Genomic DNA, 22,013 nt, shown 5'->3' on the forward strand with positions numbered 1-22,013 from the left:
AAAATCTCAGTTTGATCTGAAAATTCCAACTGAGATTTTGTAGTGTCTGGTGAGTTGTCATCATATTTTTTTGGTTGTATCTAAAGGAGATTCAGTAATTCTATAATTCTAGTGACTACACAAGACACTACTGTAATAAACTGTACCTGGAAGTTCATGTACTTGTTTGATGTATCAAGTAAAATGCCTGAAATACACAAAAGAGCATGAATGTTGATCATATGTTTTTGAGCTGCTAAATATTTATTCAAAAGCATCATGACTTTCAGGCTTTCAAAACATGACTGTAAGTACACTTAAAGTAAATGTGGGTAGTTGTTATTTTTAATGAACTATTGCTTGATCTGACCTTTGTTGGTGGAAGCTAATGCAGGCAGGTTGAGTTGGTCATGTTAAATCATATTTTTGACTTCTAAATTAGATGAAGCATGTTTTAGGTTTGATTTTACATTTGGACAGTGTACTTGGTCTTTACTTTATATATCATGTCTTTACTAACATTTAAATACATATCGTACAATGCACGATTGCATTATTGAACGGTAAATATAAAATAAAACACACACCCAAGTACTTTTTCAGCTGTTATTGCATTATTGCATTTTGTTAATGTCAGTTTTGCATATGGAGATAAGTTTTAGGCTATATTTTTGGAGGGAAAAGCTTTGTGTTAATGTTCGCATGGGTAGTAGCACTGGCTTTAGCGGCTCTAACTTAACTTTTCCATATCATTCATCTGATGATGGACGTCTCATGATATTTATTTTAGCACAACTGGGCTGTATTAGGCTATTGATTCCCGTGATTTTGCTTATAAATTTTGATTCAGCCATTAGCCTACCTTCGTGATCACGCAAAGAGGTCTGCCGTGGCGGCCCGTTCAGAAATCGCTTAGAAGCTAGCTCACTTCTTCTGATGAAAGTGGCCACCCCCAGGACCACAACGTGAAACATGATCATGTTAAGACTAAGAATATTATTTTAAGATTAAGCCATACACATTATCAAAACTATAACAGATTAAAAACGAATTTAAGCATGGCTGATACAAATGAAGGTTTTCAAATAAAATATTTTTTATTAAACAATGACAGACAACAAAAATGTGTGCTTGTGTGAGTGTGTGTGAACAAGAAAAACAAAAACCAGGGGCAGGTGATCCATGAAACAGACAGGACTGGTGATGGCCATAAACAATCCTAGAGGTCCAGCATTGTTCTCACAAGCCGCTTCACTCAAGACAATAAAACATAATGAAAAGTTAGTGTATCCCAAAAAATTAAATTAAATAAAAGTTGCTATAAAGGTGGCAGCGATTCATTACCGAACTCTTACTGTCACAGCTGACGAAGTCGCGCTAGCTAACTAGCTAGCAGGCAGTGCTTGAAAATTGGTTGAAACAACCAACATAAAATATAAATAATTACGCTGTGCATGTACAAATGAAGACCAGTATAAGCATCGCAAAGGGCCTGATACAATATAGACAGTTGACAATTCAAAAGAGGTCGATATTTCAGCAACTTAACTCTGGAACAACTCGACGCGCAGCAATGTAAGTGAATGGTGTCCAACGCCAAAATGACAGTGTTTGGAACTAATCCGATCTTCAAATCCCAGAAGTAGGCGGTTAAAAGCGCCGCCATTTTTTACAACGGAGGTCTATGGGAGTGTCGCAACTCTTTCTCTCTATGGCTCTGCACTGGACTCCTTAAAGACAATCGGGACTTGCATCAACCCACCTCCAGAACTCTATGTATATCTTTGTGTGCAGTGTGTTTCTGCAGTGCTGTTTGGATGTTGTTTCTTTGTTTTGAGTCTATTTTGGTGATTTTATAAAATTCACAAAAGGTGCTTACATTGCTGTTTTTATTTACTCATTGGTTTAAAACATATGTTGGTGTTTGTGACCCTCCCTACAAACAGATTCTTAACTAGATGTACCGCATGGCGGTACAAAATATGACCGCCGCTCAGGCCTGCACTGGCTTTCCACAAAAATAAATGACGTGGAGCAATTTGGCTGTATTGCGTGTTTATGTATATAAGTTGTATATTTTAAAAGACTGTCTGGAGTATTCCTGTGGATCATGGATAATTTAGAGTTTTGTAATTATTTGCCATTACTATTTAAGTTTTATATCAAAAGTCATTAGTTTAGACACTTAACATCCATAATGTGAAAACGTCACATCCATAACAGTGGTTAACAGTAAAAAGCGACTGAAGTGCCCTTGAGCAAGGCACCTAACCCCTCACTGCTCCCCGAGCGCCGCTGTTGTTGCAGGCAGCTCACTGCGCCGAGATTAGTGTGTGCTTCACCTCACTGTGTGTTCACTGTGTGCTGAGTGTGTTTCACTAATTCACGGATTGGGATAAATGCAGAGACCAAATTTCCCTCACGGGATCAAAATAGTATATATACTTATACTTATACTTATACATACTAAGTATGAAAAATCTGTGTTGTTTTTTTTCAAAGGACCCTCCCATTCAATTTATACAAACCTCTACCAAACGGTTGAGGTGCCTGTTGATGGTAAAAGTCTGTTATCTGACTTTGGCATGGGTTTGTTGTGTTTTACTGAAATAAAAAACATTTTTTCCCCAAAAAAGTGGTTTTATCTTGTAGCCCTGGTCCCAGAGTTTTAAAAAAACAATGTTAACAAAATTAAACTCATTCCCACTGTACCTAGTAGAATACTTAAGTAAATGTCCCATTGAAATTAATGGGATTTTATGGATTTAGGTGAAGAAAGTGTACACATAATACATTTTGGTCTGTACCATGAAGAGAAAACTGATTCAACTATATAAACTATATATTTTCTGAAAGCGTAGACTCTCAGGATGTGATCTAACATGGCATGAAACATGTCCCACCCACGTCATTAGTATACTGCCCAAGCATAACACATTGGGTATTGGTAAATCGGGTATATGGCTGATACCTAAAAAAAGTAGTAGTATGTGCATGTCTGTCTGTGTGTGTGTGTGTATGTGTGTGTGTTTGTGTATGTGTGTGTCTGTGTGTGTCTGTGCGTGTATGTGTGCATGCGTACATGTGTGTGCGCGTGTGTGTTTGTGTGTGTGTGTCTGTGCATGTGGATTTGTATGTGTGTGTATGGGTGTGTGTCTGTGCCTGTGGATGTCAGTGTGTGTGCATGCTTGCGTTTGTTTGTATTCCTGCATGTGTGTGTGTGACAGTATCATCCTAAACCAGCAACCCTTCGCTCAACAGCACCATCTACAGGCCGATGAGTGTACAGTCACTAAATGTGCACATAAATGAATTTATTTTATACCCCCCCATGGATGAAATTCTACGAAACTTAGCATACCCCCAGAGGATGTCAAGTTAATCATACACATGAAATATGGTGCAGTTCTGAACATCTCCACTGAAGATAGGGGCGATTAAAGCAGAATAATATTGCATTTTAATTTTTTATGGGAGGGGCGCAAATCACAAATGAGTGATTATGGGCTAGGTTGATGTGGGCCCTTAAGACCAACATACCATAAAAATTTCTTCATCCTCGGTTCCACGGTTCAAGTAGTTATTTAGGAAAAACTGCATTTTTTGGGTTTGGGGGGGCCCAGCGCGGGGGGGGGGAGTGGCCCCCGGGGACCAAACGAAATTTTTCCGTAAAAGTCTAGTGGGGCTACATGGCCACCAAATTTCATGTTCCCCGGTGTTTCGGTGTCCCTGGTATCGTTGACGGAAAATTCAGTAGATTGACGGGGAAAAAAAACTAAAAAACTTTGACAATCGATTATGGGCTAGGTTGATGTGGGCCCTTAAGACCAACATACCATAAAAATGTCTTCATCCTCGGTGCCACGGTTCAGGTAGTTATTTAGGAAAAACTGCATTTTTTGGGTTTGGGGGGGCCCAGCGTGGACCAAACGAAATTTTTCCGTAAAAGTCTAGTGGGGCTACATGCCCACCAAATTTCATGTTCCCCGGTGTTTCGGTGTCCCTGGTATCGTTGACGAAAAATTCACGGGGGCCCCAGCGCGGGGGGGTAAGTGGCCCCCGGGGACCAAACGAAATTTTTCCGTAAAAGTCTAGTAGACCAACATACCATAAAAAATTCTTCATCCTCGGTGCCACGGTTCAGGTAGTTATTTAGGAAAAACTGCATTTTTTGGGTTTGGGGGGGCCCAGCGTGGGGGGGGAGTGGCCCCCGGGGACCAAACGAAATATTTCCGTAAAAGTCTAGTGGGGCTACATGCCCACCAAATTTCATGTTCCCCGGTGTTTCGGTGTCCCTGGTATCGTTGACGAAAAATTCACGGGGGCCCCAGCGCGGGGGGGGTAAGTGGCCCCCGGGGACCAAACGAAATTTTTCCGTAAAAGTCTAGTAGACCAACATACCATAAAAAATTCTTCATCCTCGGTGCCACGGTTCAGGTAGTTATTTAGGAAAAACTGCATTTTTTGGGTTTGGGGGGGCCCAGCGCGGGGGGGGAGTGGCCCCCGGGGACCAAACGAAATTTTTCCGTAAAAGTCTAGTGGGGCTACATGCCCACCAAATTTCATGTTCCCCGGTGTTTCGGTGTCCCTGGTATCGTTGACCAAAAATTCACGGGGGCCCCAGCGCGGGGGGGTAAGTGGCCCCCGGGGACCAAACAAAATTTTTCCGTAAAAGTCTAGTAGACCAACATACCATAAACAATTATTCATCCTCGGTGCCACGGTTCAGGTAGTTATTTAGGAAAAACTGCATTTTTTGGGTTTGGGGGGGCCCAGCGCGGGGGGGGAGTGGCCCCCGGGGACCAAACGAAATTTTTCCGTAAAAGTCTAGTGGGGCTACATGCCCACCAAATTTCATGTTCCCCGGTGTTTCGGTGTCCCTGGTATCGTTGACGAAAAAATTCAGTAGATGACGAAAAAAAAAAAAAAAAAAAAACTTTGACAATCCCTATATGACCGCTTTCGCTAGCTACGCTAGCGGCGGTCATAATTAGCATTTACACAGAGTAGCACGTGTTGGTTATAGCACTTACTATAGCACTGTGTACATATACATGTTTTACAATACTTGTATATGATATAAATACCTGCATGAAATTACAGTGTAATGCATTCATTTCTGTCTATAATTACACTGTTGACCCATCCCTTCCACATTAACCCACTTTTAAACCTAACCATATCATCAATAGCAGTAAAATTGTTTTGCAATACAACATAAACGAAATAACATTGTACCTAATAATTATTTTTTTATGTAACTTTGGGGTTAAAACATAAGTATATTCTTATTTAGATATTTTTGTTTTCATGGTCATGTTCATGTGTGTCATGCATACTTCTTCCTGCTTAACCAGAAGGTCTACTATTTGTCGCATGAGAAGGAACTTTGTTTTTTTTCTGTTTGCATTTCCTTCTACTCAGAAGAGTGATGGGAATTGTGCCATTAATGTCAGGTAAGACATTTTATATTAACAAATACAAAATTTCATATGTAAAATACGTATTTTGCAAAATATGAGCATTGGTATCCTTCCGTCTATGAGTACCTGTTTATCTATAGTAATAGCTATAGTTTTTATGTCTGCGTTAACGCTGTTATAAATGAAAATGTAATGTGGAAGTGATTTAGTTGCACTACAAATTCACTGTGTTGGTAGTTAACAAGCTGTTGCTGTAAATTAATGAAAGAAACAGACTTCAAAGAACTGTAACACTTTATAATGTGTTACAATTAATATTGTGATCAATCTTTCTATGTACAGTCATACTGTACATAATTTTCTCAAGGTCTTACTCTGTATCTTTTGATATGAAAAAGTAAAAGTCAAATATATATTTATTTTATACACATATCCCCATGAAATGTTTGTAAACAGTTAAACTAAGAGTTGTAATATTTATTATTAATGTTAAATTAGATATTTCATATAATATTTACATAGTCAAAGCATAACAGATCACAGTTGACAATTATTTGATGTGTATTCTATATTATAGATTAATGGAGAGGTTAAATAAGTTGACGTCAAACATCCAGGGCTGCATTTCCCAAAAAACATCATAGGTAGGGATACACCGATACCACTTTTTCCAGAACGAGCCCAATGTTGATTCTTTCATTTTTGTTATCTGTCGATACCAATACCTATATTTTCATTTTATTTGTAATTTTTAAATATATATGGAAGAATATAGAAGAATATGATTAATAATATGCGATCAGCAATCAAGAGCATACAACAGAAGTGTGTGCGCTCTCTTTTATACCGTCAGTTAATGTTAGTAATATGTGCCTCGTCGTTTCACATTCTTTGCTAGTGGATTGTATGATTATTGGTGCCAATTATGATTTGCTTAGGCTTACCATGTCCTGGAAAACACAGCCCTGGTCAATCTGGTGGGTTGTGGAAGATGTATTTACACAAGCCAGAAGAGGGGACAGTAGATTTATGTTAACACATTAGTATACATTTGCATAAATAATTTAGATACATAGAATGAAATTCATAATTCGTAGTAATCAACTTAGAAAATAGCAAATCAGATTTAAGAGATTACCATGCACTTTATCTATATTTTGATTTCTCATACAAGTAGTGCATGAAAGTATATATACAGTGAGGAAAATAAGTATTTGAACACCCTGCTATTTTGCAAGTTCTCCCACTTAGAAATCATGGAGGGGTCTGAAATTGTCATCGTAGATGCATGTCCACTGTGAGAGACATAATCTAAAATAAAAAAATCCAGAAATCACAATGTATGATTTTTTAACTATTTATTTGTATGATACAGCTGCAAATAAGTATTTGAACACCTGAGAAAATCAATGTTAATATTTGGTACAGTAGCCTTTGTTTGCAATTACAGAGGTCAAACGTTTCCTGTAGTTTTTCACCAGGTTTGCACACACTGCAGGAGGGATTTTGGCCCACTCCTCCACACAGATCTTCTCTAGATCAGTCAGGTTTCTGGGCTGTCGCTGAGAAACACGGAGTTTGAGCTCCCTCCAAAGATTCTCTATTGGGTTTAGGTCTGGAGACTGGCTAGGCCACGGCAGAACCTTGATATGCTTCTTACAGAGCCACTCCTTGGTTATCCTGGCTGTGTGCTTCGGGTCATTGTCATGTTGGAAGACCCAGCCTCGACCCATCTTCAATGCTCTAACTGAGGGAAGGAGGTTGTTCCCCAAAATCTCGCAATACATGGCCCCGGTCATCCTCTCCTTAATACAGTGCAGTCGCCCTGTCCCATGTGTAGAAAAACACCCCCAAAGCATGATGCTACCACCCCCATGCTTCACAGTAGGGATGGTGTTCTTGGGATGGTACTCATCATTCTTCTTCCTCCAAACACGTTTAGTGGAATTATGACCAAAAAGTTCTATTTTGGTCTCATCTGACCACATGACTTTCTCCCATGACTCCTCTGGATCATCCAAATGGTCATTGGCAAACTTAAGACGGGCCTTGACATGTGCTGGTTTAAGCAGGGGAACCTTCCGTGCCATGCATGATTTCAAACCATGACGTCTTAGTGTATTACCAACAGTAACCTTGGAAACGGTGGTCCCAGCTCTTTTCAGATCATTGATCAGCTCCTCCCATGTAGTTCTGGGCTGATTTCTCACCTTTCTTAGGATCATTGAGACCCCACGAGGTGAGATCTTGCATGGAGCCCCAGTCCGAGGGAGATTGACAGTAATGTTTAACTTCTTCCATTTTCTAATGATTGCTCCAACAGTGGACCTTTTTTCACCAAGCTGCTTGGCAATTTCCCCGTAGCCCTTTCCAGCCTTGTGGAGGTGTACAATTTTGTCTCTAGTGTCTTTGGACAGCTCTTTCGTCTTGGCCATGTTAGTAGTGGGATTCTTACTGATTGTATGGGGTGGACAGGTGTCTTTATGCAGCTAACGACCTCAAACAGGTGCATCTAATTAGGAGGTGGAGGTGGACATTTTAAAGGCAGACTAACAGGTCTTTGAGGGTCAGAATTCCAGCTGATAGACAGGTGTTCAAATACTTATTTGCAGCAGTATCATACAAATAAATAGTTAAAAAATCATATATTGTGATTTCTGGATATTTTTTTTTTAGAATATGTCTCTCACAGTGGACATGCACCTACGATGACAATTTCAGACCCCTCCATGATTTCCAAGTGGGAGAACTTGCAAAATAGCAGGGTGTTCAAATACTTATTTTCCTCACTGTATATATATATATATATATATATATATATATATATATATATATATATATATACTTTCATGCACTACTTGGATGAGAAATCAGTGATAAGTGCAAAAAAAAGCCAAATTTATTTGTATCTTTCTCAATACACATTGTTTCAAAACAGAAATAACCAAAGGAGCTGGATCACAGAGCTGGAGAATGTGGACATGATGGCAGAGAACACTGATGATGATGTGCCACCACAAGACAATACCAGACAGAGCATGGACTATCCTCCTTATTGTGAGTCATACAATACATGAAAGTTCATAACATATTGACTTATTCTCTTATTCTCTAGTTATTTTGTGGTCTCCTTTTTTTCAGTGCAAATAAGAGAAGCCAGTATCTTTGACACTTTAATAAAAGCCAATAGACAGTATAAATAGTTGACATGTTTCTGAACAAACCTTTTTGTTGTGTAATGGGCATTATACAGCCAGAAGTTTATACAAGAGTGAAATATTCTCTTTCATCGGTCCCGTGTCTCTTCTTCTTTTCTATAGTTTCTGATGAAACATCAGTGCAAATAACAGATGCTAGTGTGTCAGATGACTTAAAGATTTTACATCCTGCATGTTCAAGAACTGAATCTGGTGCGTATGACATTGTAAATGGCATTAAGTAATTAACAGTAATTATACTCAAAGTGATGTGTTCTATGTGGTGAGTGAATGTGTAGTCCTTCATCTGAGTTACTCAATGAATATGTTGAAAGGCATATTTTTAAAACATCATTGACACAAGCAATAAATATTTTTCACAATTTGAATTCAGTGAAATTTTTGTAATCAACAATTTGCACAGAGAGCATAAGTGAAAGCCAAAAACAGAAGACATTCAGTGCAAGATGGGATGAGGGCATTTCTGACGATATGCGTGAGTATTCAGCTGAAAATTAAAAAAACATCACTCGTAAACTGAGTATAAAGTGTATCATGCATTAGATTTATTACTCATAATTAGTAATGAAGACAAAAATGCTAATCTGAACGTGTTTTTCCTTCACAGTTCATAGAAGTGACTCTATCAGCTCTATCCGTTCTGACTCAGGATATGTTTCAAGAAATTTCTCAGGCTGTTCATGAAAATGATGAGGAGAACAAGTAAAAATGTCAACTTCAATTAAGACCAGCAGAACAGACAGACTTGGTCATTTGAAACTTTATTTGAATGAGTTACTGATGATTGTTTTGGCTTTCGTTTTGCAAGGCCAGGTTTCTTTCTTTTTTCTTGTGTTTTTTTTTTTTCTCTTGTGAGTGTCTGAAAAATTGCTGCTATGATCCTGAATCCTGCCCTGGCTGTGGATTCTTATCCCTGGTTTGGACTGGCGAGCTATCCCATTTTTTCGTACCTGGAAACAGAGTAAAAAGAGTTGTGAAAAAAAGAGTTTTCTGATTGGGTATATAGGACAGAACTGCATACATTGCGTTTTTCAAGTTTTCTTGGATTTCCATGAAGACAGGGAATGGGAGTTTTTCCCCCTTTTTTCCTCTTTTCTCTTAATGGACTGAACTGCATTCATTTTTGATGAACATTCCTACTCAGTAATTTTTTGGAATGTGAAAAAAACAAACATTGAACTTGAAATTGAGAAACTGAGGTTGAATTTCAGAAATTAGCTGCATTCCAGAGGTCTGAGTGGTTAATTGTTTTTATTCTTTCTTACTATAATCTTTGCTAATTTTTGCTTCAGTGAGTTGATCCAAATCTTCTGATTCTGGTCCATAGTTTTGCTTTTATAGCGACAGTAACTGAGACGTGTGCTACATATATGATATTCATCCATTAGGCCTAACTTATTTGTGAAAAGGAATATATTGCAATGACTAAAGTCAAGGCTTAGCTCATGAAAATGATTCTGTGAAATGTTATGTTCTTGTAGTTAGCTTATAGTTACCATATACAGGCAACTGAAATGAAACATAGCTGGAGAGTGCAATGTGGATCATGCTGGATAACACCTATGCACGAAGAAGAGTGGAAGAGTGAATTTTAAAGTCGGCTGACTTGTAACTTCCTAGTTGTGATATAATACTGTAACTTTTTGTCCATTGAATAAAACTGTCCAAGCAAATGTCCAAGTTTGAAGATTTAAAAAAAAAAAAACTTTTGCAGCAAAAAAAAAAAAAGGATAAAAGTTTACATTTTCATTTGATTACCACTGTTTTTGATAATATATTTGTATTAAATCATAAAAAAGAAACAAATTTTCTGGAAAAAAACATTTCATAGGACTCTATTATTTTTAAACATTTTAATAAAGTATAATGTTAAAGGTCCCATGACATGCTACTTTTTGTAGGCTTTAATATAGGCCTTAGTGGTCCCTAGTACTGTATCTGAAATCTCTTTCCAAAAATTCAGCCTCGGTGCAGAATTATAGCCACTACAAGCCAGTCCCAGAATGAGCTTCCTTCAGACGGGCCGTTTCGCTGTCTGTAGCCTTAAATGATAATGAGGAGGAGAAAGGCGGCGCAAGGTGGAGGGTGGGTGTGGCCTTGACCATCTTGCGCAACGGTACCATGCATGTTTACGTTGGATAACTGTTATAGCAATGGTATGAAGACACGCAGTCTTTTAAGCATTTCAGTTTGACCCAGAATCTGATCCGGATGGAGAAGCAACGGATGAAGAAGTTGCAACTCAGCGGCTCCAGCAGGACGTTTCCGAATGGTTAGTTTAAAATATTATGTCTGAATACGGTACTTTATTCGGATGGTTTACAGTTATTATCATGTAGCTAACGCGAATCTACTGTTGCCTTTTCATGAGAGATCTGTAATGTCTGTATTTATCTTATTACAATTACATCAAGCTCTGCGATCTTGAAATGCGGATATCGCGCGCGCCATATAACCAACAGGAAAACGGTTATCCAAATAACAAAGAAGTGTACAACACTCGCGTTACAGTGTGTGTATTCACACACACAAACTGCATAGCTGCATAGCTAATGTTACAGCCACTACGTGTAACAATCCATAAACAGTAAAGCAACACACTTATATTAGTTGACTTACTTGTCCGAGGTGTGTGTAGCTGAGTTAAAGAGAGTGATCCAGACTTTAGTTTCAGACGTTCAGCAAGCCCAGCTCTGTATTGACCCTTTGGTGTTCATTTGTACATCCAATTATTGAGCAATTGTTATGCTTCGCTCGCTCAAAAGCCATGATATCTCTCGTGGACAAACTAAAATCGCGCGCGCGCGTTCTACTTCCTAGCGCATTTTCGCATGCAAAGCAGAGACAGGGGAGGTAACATTTCCTCCTTATGACGTCCTAAAGAGGAGATTCAAGATCAGCGCGTATGAGCCTCCATTTTCTCAAAGGCAGAGAAAGATAGCAAAAGCTCGATTTACACCGATTGAAATTTCTAGAAACTTGGGGACCGTATACAGGCGAGGGGAACTCATATTAATGTTAAAAAACCTCAGAAAGTGAAAATTTCATGTCATGGGACCTTTAAAATAAGTTGTAAATCTAATTCATTATCAATTATTGAATTTAGTTTTTTAGACATGTTTTAATGAAATTTTAATAAACAAAACAAACAAATGGTTTCAAGTTTGTTTTAATAAAAGCATGTTTAAACAAAAAAAAACTAATTTTAACTGATGATGATAATAATAATAACCATAATTTAATAATAACGATTATTTATGTAATAATTGATTCATACTGTAAATATGATATTTTCGCAGACGTTATCATACTGTGAAAATCTCATACCGTTACAACCTACACTGGAGAGTCCCCCACCCCACCCCTGCTGTTAAAAAAGTAACTCAGTAACTTTTACTCTTGAGTTTATTTTAAATTAGCTACTTTTTACTTGAGTATATTTTTAGACCAGTAATTTTACTTGTTACTTAAATTGAATTGAAGTAGTAGTACTTTTACTTGAGTAGAATATTTTATTACTCTTTCCACCACAAGTTTCTACAGTTCAAATAAATGAGTATACTGAAAGTATTGCTCTCTCATAGGCTCATTTTGTTGGATCATTTAGAATTTAGGCAAAAAAAAAAAAAAAAAGTCCTGACAGAAAGCGATGCATAAGGATGTAGTGTAACGACAAATTATTATTTTATTTTCCGAAGTGTTGATAACTTAGTGTTAACTAATATTTGTTATAAACTGGTACTGCCAACAAAATATTGCATTCCTGGAACTGGGCGTCGTTACACTACATCCTTATGCATCACTTTCTGTCAGGACTTTTACGTGCTTTTCTTAACTCAGTGAAGTGACGTCGGTGTCCGGGTTAGCAGTAGCATGAGCCGTCAGGCAAGTGTTATTTAAATAAACTCCTGATGTACTTACAAACTTTCCAATCCCTCGTTTTATGAGTACAGAACCTATTTGTACTACTGTAGAAGTTTGCATTCTGGGCATTATTAGTGGGGTAATTTACGAGATAAAAATTTGGAGCCATTAGCGCCTGCACTAAGCCATCAGGCTGATATCTCTAAATAAGCTCTAACTTTAAAAATGTTCAACCAAGGGAAAAAAGGGTTTGGCTCGATGTCATGTTGCATAGCACACTAGGTTGATTTTACTCCGAACCATCCCTTTAACTGATGTTAACAAATTAACCTTATTGTATCCATCTCTGCGAGTCCATATAGTGGATTGGCCCCTTAAAGTTGATGCTTCAAAAACCACACAAAGTGAACATGACGGTAAATGCATCTAAAGCTAAACAATAGGTGAAAGAAAATACAAATATTTAAAACCTTTCGAATGGTGAACAAGAAAAGTGATTAGTTGTAATACAACACATTAACAAGTTTGTTTGTCATAAAATCTTTAAGATATTAGGTTAAACTTATTTGGTTTGCTATCCACTGATGAGGGGCTCGATGAAGCAGCTTCAACTCGAGCTCTTGATATACCCCCCACAGTGGCTAAATGTAGGATATGATTACAAAGGGCAAGGTACCTAAGATGGAGGTGGAGGGATGCTGGAACAGTTTATGCTAGAGAGAGGCAAGCATGCTTATATACTCAGGCTGTTGACTGAAAGATTAGATTGGCTTACTCCTCCCTAACTTACGTTTAGGAACTTCATTAAATGTCTAAGATCAATACCTTTAGCATAATTTTCAGCAGCGTCCGTGATGTTCTTGACGGCTTTCCTGATGTGCAGTCCCTTCACTCCAAGCATCTTGAGGGCCCTGATGAGTGACTGGCTGACAAATCCTTTGCACCCGACCGGAGTGCAGGGTTCTGTCCGCCCACTCTGTCCTGCCCGAGTTTGTTTCCGTTAAGACTATATTTACCCTCATCTTCATCTTGCGCCTTCAACTACCACCCAGACATTACAATTGGCTTATGTTCAGATATTTCTATTGAGCACTTTATCAGTATTTTTCTTTAAATGGGAATTTAAATGAGATGTGTATTAGCATTAACATTATCGTTTTCCTACTCCAATTTTTCCAGTGTATTTTAGAGTTATCCAATGTGTCCTCTCCAATGACTTAAAAAAATACAATGGGACTTTGAGATAACCTGGATGGTCTTTCTCATTTACTGATAGATGATAGTGTCCAGCCTTTAAAAATAACACTAAACAGAATCATTTTTATTTTTATGCCAAATTAGGAAAAAAAATGCTTTTAAGACTATTAAACATTGAATCAACTAATAATAAGCAGTAAATACATTGCATTTGCAAGCATTACATTTTGATCACAATACCACCATATATCATTATTATGTGATACATGAGTTTCTGAAAGATACATGATGAATATTGCCAGCATATCCCCCCCCCCCCCCCCCCCTTCACAAAACATAGCATATAGTATACATAGAATAGTACATAGCAATAAAAAAAGAAAGTACATTTATTTGAAACCACACAGTCTGTGATTTGCATGTCAGTTAATATACAGTACATGTCTGAGTCATCAGTGTCTATTTTTATTAAGAAATATCCCCAAGAGTGCCATAAATGACTTATAAGCCTGGGGATGGTTTTTGGGTGGAAGTGGGATGACGGTCACAGCTGAACACACAACATTATGTATTCTATTACATATTTTAAGCAATCTAATCCACCACTGGGTCAATTAAAGCGAACATAGCCTCTCTGATTTCAAATTAATTCACAGTTTCATATGTCCTTTGAGCTAATTGTGTGTATTGTTGATTAAATCAATCTTGCTCGCTTGTTCTCTCTCTTCCTCACACATTCACACACTCTGCCATAATTAATGCTCCCATTCTCCAGGGGTCTCTCACTGCTTGAGGTGGGCTAAAAATAATTTTGGTCATTCAAGTCTAGACTTAACTCCCACCCTCATGAGTGCACACGAGCTACGCATTTCCTTAAAAGTGTGAAACCACTCCCGCCATGTTACAATTCTTAAATGTATTGCACATTTTTAAAATCACAATCTCAAAAAAGTGTCTCTCCCTTTTAGCTCACACTGTAACTATGCTTCCCTGATACTGATACTTAGCAACAGTCTCCAAGACAACAAATTCAGCCCTCTCCTCCTCGTCTTGTTTTACTTTGCCTCTCTTTTTCTTCATTTTTATAAGACTTTGTTTAGATGTAAGGGTTTATCAAACCCTCAACCATCTCATTGTGTCAGGAAGTAAAAAGTTTAAGGTGGTTTACAGTGTTGGTTTGCAAACTGATAAAGTCATATCCAATGAATGAGATCTATTTTCTTTGGGTTATGTCTGTCGAGAGAAAGCAAATAAGCCATCAAGTGTGAGGAATGCAAATCGTGGCTGTGAAAAGTCTGCTATTTTTAAATGCATCTAAAATTAGATGTGCAGCTCTTCCTAAAAACAAATTATATCAATGCAGCACCTGTGCTTCATACATTGAATTGAGTGGTAGTTTGACTGAATTATGTTAGTTATATCATCATAATAGTGACAAACATCACTGCATTTACCATATTACAGCAACGAGAGAGCTGTTCTTTTGATTCTCATTTAATTTTAATTCACAACACAATATTGTATTGAATAATCAAGGACATAACCTTCTTAACACATACTGTAACACAGGCTAGATGAACAATATAATCTTTCGCCATTGTGATTATTGTCCCCAGCTGGACATGAGCATACTAAAGCTCCTATAATAATGAAAGAGAGAGAGAGAGAGAGAGAGAGTGGCATCAGCCACAACAATGTTCATTACAATCTCCTCGTCAATAATGCTTGCATCTGCTATTGACCAATGGAACGCAACTAGCAAATGAAGAGAACAAATGTATGATCGTATTGCACTTCCTAAACACTTTCTTATACTGTCGTGTTTTTCACAACAACAAAAAACGAAACATACTTAAAACAAGATCAATTTACTAAGATCTATTAAGATTTTTTGCGAATACACCACAGTTCAAAACTTGTATTCAGCAAAGATGCATTAAAGGGGCTCTATGTAGAATTCAGAAACCCTTGTTCTTAGAGACACCGGTGGCCATTAAGTGAACTGCAGCCAACATTTTATTGCTTGTGCTCGCACTCTGTACACATAACATACAAGAGAGTGAACATGCTTAAAGGGGCATTCCACCCATAGGAACATTGTTTTTTATTGAAAGTGGGTCATATATGTAGTCGAAATGTAAAATAAAATTTGAATTTGGTGCCTTCGTGACCGAGGAAAGACAAAAAATAACTTCAGGACGCATTTGTATGAAAGACAACAACTCCCACAATGCACCACATTGCACAGCTCCGCAAGCCACTCCCACTAATCCAGAACAGCGCATATCTGCCTATAAGAGAAATCACTCTTCCGTCTACAAGGCTAGCTACCACCAGAGCTTGAAATTCATTTCACACAAAATGTCTAGTTAGTTGGCGAACTCATTAGTGCATTACTCCTCGTTTGTATTTCTTTCTAAAAGGTGAATTATTGCATGGTACCGGGATGTTCAGTCAGAACATATGCGGTGCGAAACTAGGATAGTTCACAACACAAACGTCCGTGTCCTCGTCTGATTCAGAGATTTCGTCCAGGAGAAATTGTCATCGTTGAAATTCTTTGCCACAGACGGACTCTATCTCTGTGTTCGTAGTTGCATAGTGAGATCACCGGCGCCACCAGTCCGCCCTAACTCGAGCCAGTCCGGGCTCCTCGTCCGCGGCAGGCAGGTCTTCTGCCTCGGCTGCTCTTCGCTATAATGCGGCTTGTAAAGGTAGCCACAAACAGCTGATTCAAGCATCAGACTTCCGAAATCCTCTTCTTCTATATCATATTGAGTACTCTCCTCCGCTATTGTCATAACTTTACATCTGTCTCCACAGCGCCTGTTAGCTTAGCTTCAAACAAGATGGAGGATATTGCTTTCAGTTTCAGAGAGTAAAGTCCCACCCACTGATCTGTAATAGGTCTGTAGCGTGAGCGGGTCCCGCCCCCTGGGAAAGATTGGAGAGATGAGAAACTAGTGCTTGTAGTCTCAACAGAAAACCCCCCCTCTTACACTTCCTCCGACAATGACGCAAAATGACGATTTTTGCGTCATTGTGGGAGGAAGTGTAAGAGGTAAATAACGGATTTCTCCCGTCTCAGGGGAAAATGAGAGAGTGTTGCACGACCATTCAATAGTATGACTGGGTTTCTAACAATGCAAAGCTTAGTGCAAATGGGTGGAGTGTCCCTTTAAGGTACAGATATATTCACGCTGAAGTTCTTTTTTGTTTTTCTCTTTTTTGCTTAGAAGTAAAAAGAAGTTGGAAATACCTTTGCAAAAATATACTGTTTATGAACATCCAGACACCGATTATCAGAGCCGCTCAGTTCGTCCATGCCATTGCGGCACCCTGACTGGACGCTGGAATATTACATCAATCTTGCACTGCAGTTGAGCAGCTCTGCATTTACTGTGGGAGTCGCGGAGGAGGAACGCGACACTCCAGCAGTAGCCCTCACTTGTCCCATCATGGCCACCATTCCAGAGCCTCATCCCATCATGGCCGCCATGCTAAAGTCAACATGGATGCCACACCAGAGTCTCCAGCCATCATGGACACCACGGCAAAATCTTCAGCCGTCACGGACACCACGCCAAAATCTTCATCCATCATGGACGTTACTACAGTATTTACGGCCTTGATTATAATTTACGGTGTGATTCTAAAGCATATTTAAGAATATAGACTATATAGATCTGGCTATGCGAGACTATAGTTTGAATTAATCCCTTTTCTTTGCATGACACATTTACATTACAGTAAAGAATAGCTCTTTCGGCATTATGCTGAACATTGTATAAGCATACTGAATGCATTCATTTCATGTATCAGAACGGAAGAGAGGCTCTCGGCAAGAGCGTGTTTAAACGTCACATCCCCTTGATTTTCCTAGCAAAATTTTAGTCTTTCACATAAAAATCTGTCGACAGGCTTTCACTGACAACCTAGTTAGTTGGGGAAGGTCTCATTTTTAAGTTTGTTACAAGCTGTTCACACATTGGCAATGAAAATTATCAAAGGTGACAGTAAAGATTATAATGTTACAAAAGATTTATATGTCAAACAATGCTGTTCTTTTGAACTCTTTATTCCTGAAAAAAAGTTTACATAAAAATATTAAGCAGCACAATGTTTTTAACATTGATAATAATAAGAAATGTTCCTTGAGCAGAAAATGAGCATATTATACAATTTCTGAAGAATCATGTGACACTGAAAGGGTTAGTTCACCCAAAACTGAAAATTTTGTCAGTTACTCACCCTCATGTTGTTCCAACCCAGTAAGACTTTCGTTCATCTTCAGAACACGTAGTGTAACAGCGCAGCGCTTCTGTGTTGTACGTCACCACGTAGGCTCACGCATCACACACGACCAGCGTCGGCCAACGTGAGTCTACGTGGTGACGTACAACACAGTAGCGCTGCGCTGTTACACTATGTGAATTCACTCAGGCCCACACAGAAGAAAATTAATAGTTGAATAAAGTCGTTCTTTTTGTTTGTTTTTTGTGCACAAAATGTATTCTCGTCACTTGATAAATTTATGGGTGAACCACTGTAGTCACTTGGACTATTTTAACAATGCCTTTACTAACTTTTCTGGGCCGGCAAGTTTCGATCCCATAGAAGCCTATGGAGGAGTGAGACAGCTCTCAGATTTCATCAAAAATATCTTAATTTGTGTTCTGAAAATGAACAAAAGTCTTATGGGGTTGGAACAACATGAGGGTGAGTAATTACTGACAGAATTTTCATTTTTGGGGGAACTAACCCTTGAAGCCTGGAGTAATGATGCTGAAAATTCAGCTTTGAGTGGTAGTGCATTTTGAACACATTTTTAAATGTTGTTTTTTTTTAAACAGGATATTCTTAGAAATGATGGTTTCAACTTGTTTCCATGAGAATTGTGCTCCCAGCGAATAAGATAGTGAGGCTGTCCTGAGAAAGTTTAATTGGCAATGTTCATTCAGACAGTAGAAAGAGAGCATGAGAGAGTGAGGGAGAAAACTAATGCTCATTCAGTTGGTCCAGTGGACTCATTAAACGCAGCGTAAAGGGCAGTGAGATGTCATGGTGTAGGACAGGCAAAGCTGCAGACTAGCACTCTGTTAACACTGTACAGTACCTCATAGCTAAATGGATCATTGTCAATAAGCATCATGAATCCTGTCAATAAGATGTTGCATGTGCTGGTGCAAGAATGACATTGGCTGAACATTTTCAGAGCTTTATGATGATTGTATAACAAGAAAGGGGAAAAGATTCTATTATATTCTAAGATGATTTTTTTAATAATTAAATTGAAATGTTTACTGACTGAGTAATGAACTGTCCACTGAAGGCAATTTGTTGAGAACCCAATTGCAGTTTATTTACAAAAACGTGATCAAACAGAAAACAAAAGCGTGGCGCAGCGTGAAACACAAAACAAGAACATAAACATGACATGGAGCTTACCAACAGTGGTACACAAAACACTACTTGACAAGGACACATGGCATGAGGGCTTAAATACACAAGGACTAATGACTAGACAAGGGACACCTGTGAACAATGAAACATTGAACCAATGAAAACATGACACATTAGACAAGGGAACACATGGCAGGATCACATGACTATAACAGGGAATCACATGACATCAAGAAACATGACCAAAACAAGACGTAACAGACTGACTGAATGAATGAATATTCGGATAATTGAAAATGGTGGAAAAAATTACTGTATAAATGTCACGTTCCGTTTGCAATAAAGGTGAGAAGGATCTTTTCGCAGCAGTGTGGATCTTTATTTAACAAAACTCAAAACATTAAGAACACTATGAAACAAAACAACTGATATAATGACCATGAACGGAACGAAACCCAGGGCTTAAATAGACAGACAAACCAATCAACAAAATGGACAACGGGTGCAAACGATAATCAAACAATGAGAAACCATAGAAACGAACAAAAACACAGAACACAGAATTAAACACATGCTAACCTACCCAAACAGACATGAAACACAGAGGATCCCTTACATACGGACATTACGGACACGGGAGTCCATGGTGCAGGCAGAGCGACGACTGACCAAGGTGTAGCCGTAGGGATGACGGTCCCAGGTGGAGCTGATGGAGGGAGGAGCCAAGGCGGAGATGTCTGCTTGACAGTCCCAGTTGGAGTTACCGGCCTGGGGGTTCGAGGTGGAGCTCGGGAATCGTGATCCCATGGCTGAGCTGGTAAGCTAACATTTCGAGGCTGATCCACAATGTGATGGACAGGTTGCGTGGAAGGAGACACAGGGCTGATGTGAGACAGAGAGAGGGTTGAAGGACTGGGAAGTGCAGTTCGGGGTTTACAAAATGGCCTCCCTGGCCGATACCGGACACAAACACTCTAAATCTGGCAGATACGGGACAATTTTTTCATATTTTTTTTATAGATTTAGTTTGGCCCCTTTTGATTGAATAGCCAAAAGATTACTGCAACACTCTACACACTCCTGTACAGTAGGTGCAACAAATGAACAATGCAATCTGCCAAGAAACTAAAAGAAGAAGTTACAGGACAAGCAGGATTTTCTGGAACAATTCACTAGATTTACTCAGAACAGGCAGAGGAGGTACCTCTTCATTGTACCTTTTCAGTATAATTAACCATTTAGAACTATTAACAAATGGAAATATACTATAATATCTGTTGAGGGGGAATTTAAATGTTGGAAATGGATCTGCAGTTTCTGTCAAAGAAATGTATTAATTGAACAGTCAGTTGGTTTAGAACTATAAAACCATCAGTCTATAAGTCTAACCCAGAACTAGACAAGAACAGTTTGTCATGACAAACCTTGATGTTTTCTAACAAAGTCCTGAAACAGTTTTTCCCCCTTTAAAGAGTTTTTAAAGCCTTGAAGGTAAACATTAGGAGTTGGATAAGACAGATGGACATAGCTTGAGAAATTACAGTCAGAAATCATCAATAGAAGTCTATAGGATGTTTGATCTTCCACTACAAAAACTGTAAGTCTGATCTGCTAGAAAAGATCAAATAACCCGAGTGAGAACAGAATGAAGCTCTGTGCTGAGTTTGGTGGATGTAGCTTAAAAGTTAAAAGGAGTTTGTAAAGCCGATGTAAAAAATCTACACTAATCCAATGCATTTATTTCACTGGTTTCTGGAGGCAGATTTTTTAGCTAGGGCATACATTTTTGCTCAAAGTGTTACTGCTCAATTTTTGGGCCATGGCTCTAACAGGAAGTAATGTTTGTCTGTTTTTACTCACTAATATAAATGGCTTATTATCAAAAGAAACTACACTAATGGCAAGAATAGTCTCTCTTTAACCTGAGGTTAATTGGCTGACTCAAGGTAACAATGGTGACAGAGATTTCTTCGGTTCACAGGTCAGCAGTATCTGACATTCTGCATGAATGTTATCGCTTGAATTCTCATTAAGGTACCAACACCTCTGCTACCACTGTAATTTCCTTTATCTATAACAACACTATATAATCCATCTAGACTCACCAAAACCACATTATGTAGCTGTAGTCTCCTTTTTGCTCAATCTTCTTTATGAGCACGATGTAAAGCTTTTATGGTTTTCTTTTACACTGTAAACCATAATAAGTTGAATATAAGGTATAACAGAGGTAAAATCCCATCTTGAGGAAAATGTAATTTAAATGTTAATGGAAATTTACAGTATATGATAATTGGAAAATATATATTTATTAAATATTGAAGTATTGAATATTTAACGCACAGGTCTTGAACCTGGTGAGATGCAGGAGGAGCCCGGCCAGGAGGCAACCCACAGAGCCCAGTCCCTCCACGTACCAGAGCCTCCCAATCCCAGCAGAGTAGTTCCGCAGCAGCGGATTAAGTGGCCCCCAGCCAACAAACAGAGAGAGTGGCTGCAGTTTGACGAGGATGTGTCTAACATCATCATCCAAGCCACAGCTAAAGGAGATGCTGACAGCTGACTCCAAACGATGACTACCATCATCGTCAGCTATTGATCAGAAAGATTCTGCAGGAATGAGAAAGGAAAAACCAAGCCTGCCTCCTACACCATGAACCGCAGGGCTAACAAGATACATCACCTGCATCAGGAGCTTCGCACCCTCAAGAAACAGTATAAGAAAGCTACGGATGAGGAGAAGCGACCATTAGCAGAGCTGCAAAACATCCTGTGGAAGAAGCTGATGATCCTACGCAGAGCAGAGTGGCACGGGAGACCGGGGAGAGAGAGAGCCAGGAAGCGAGCGGCCTCAAAACAGGCTTCACAAAACAACTGCTCGGGGATAAGCGCAGTGGTCGGCTTGAGTGCTCAACAGAGGAAGTGAATT

The 22,013-nt window shown here is 38.8% G+C and overlaps 1 protein-coding gene across 1 annotated transcript; it reads left to right on the forward strand.

Annotated features, from left to right (window-relative positions):
- The first annotated feature begins 5,387 nt into the window (after positions 1 to 5,387).
- LOC311066524 (uncharacterized protein) lies at positions 5,388 to 10,335 on the forward strand. Its single transcript, XM_084087747.1, has 5 exons — positions 5,388 to 5,435; positions 8,341 to 8,459; positions 8,723 to 8,812; positions 9,024 to 9,095; positions 9,228 to 10,335. Exons 2-5 carry the CDS (start codon positions 8,384 to 8,386, stop codon positions 9,302 to 9,304), a joined length of 315 nt encoding a protein of 104 aa, XP_083943873.1. The 5' UTR covers positions 5,388 to 5,435; positions 8,341 to 8,383; the 3' UTR covers positions 9,305 to 10,335.
- Positions 10,336 to 22,013: the final 11,678 nt, after the last annotated feature.

This window comes from Abramis brama, assembly GCF_963993115.1.
Source record: "Abramis brama genome assembly, chromosome: 16".
Lineage (NCBI taxonomy): Eukaryota > Metazoa > Chordata > Actinopteri > Cypriniformes > Leuciscidae > Abramis > Abramis brama.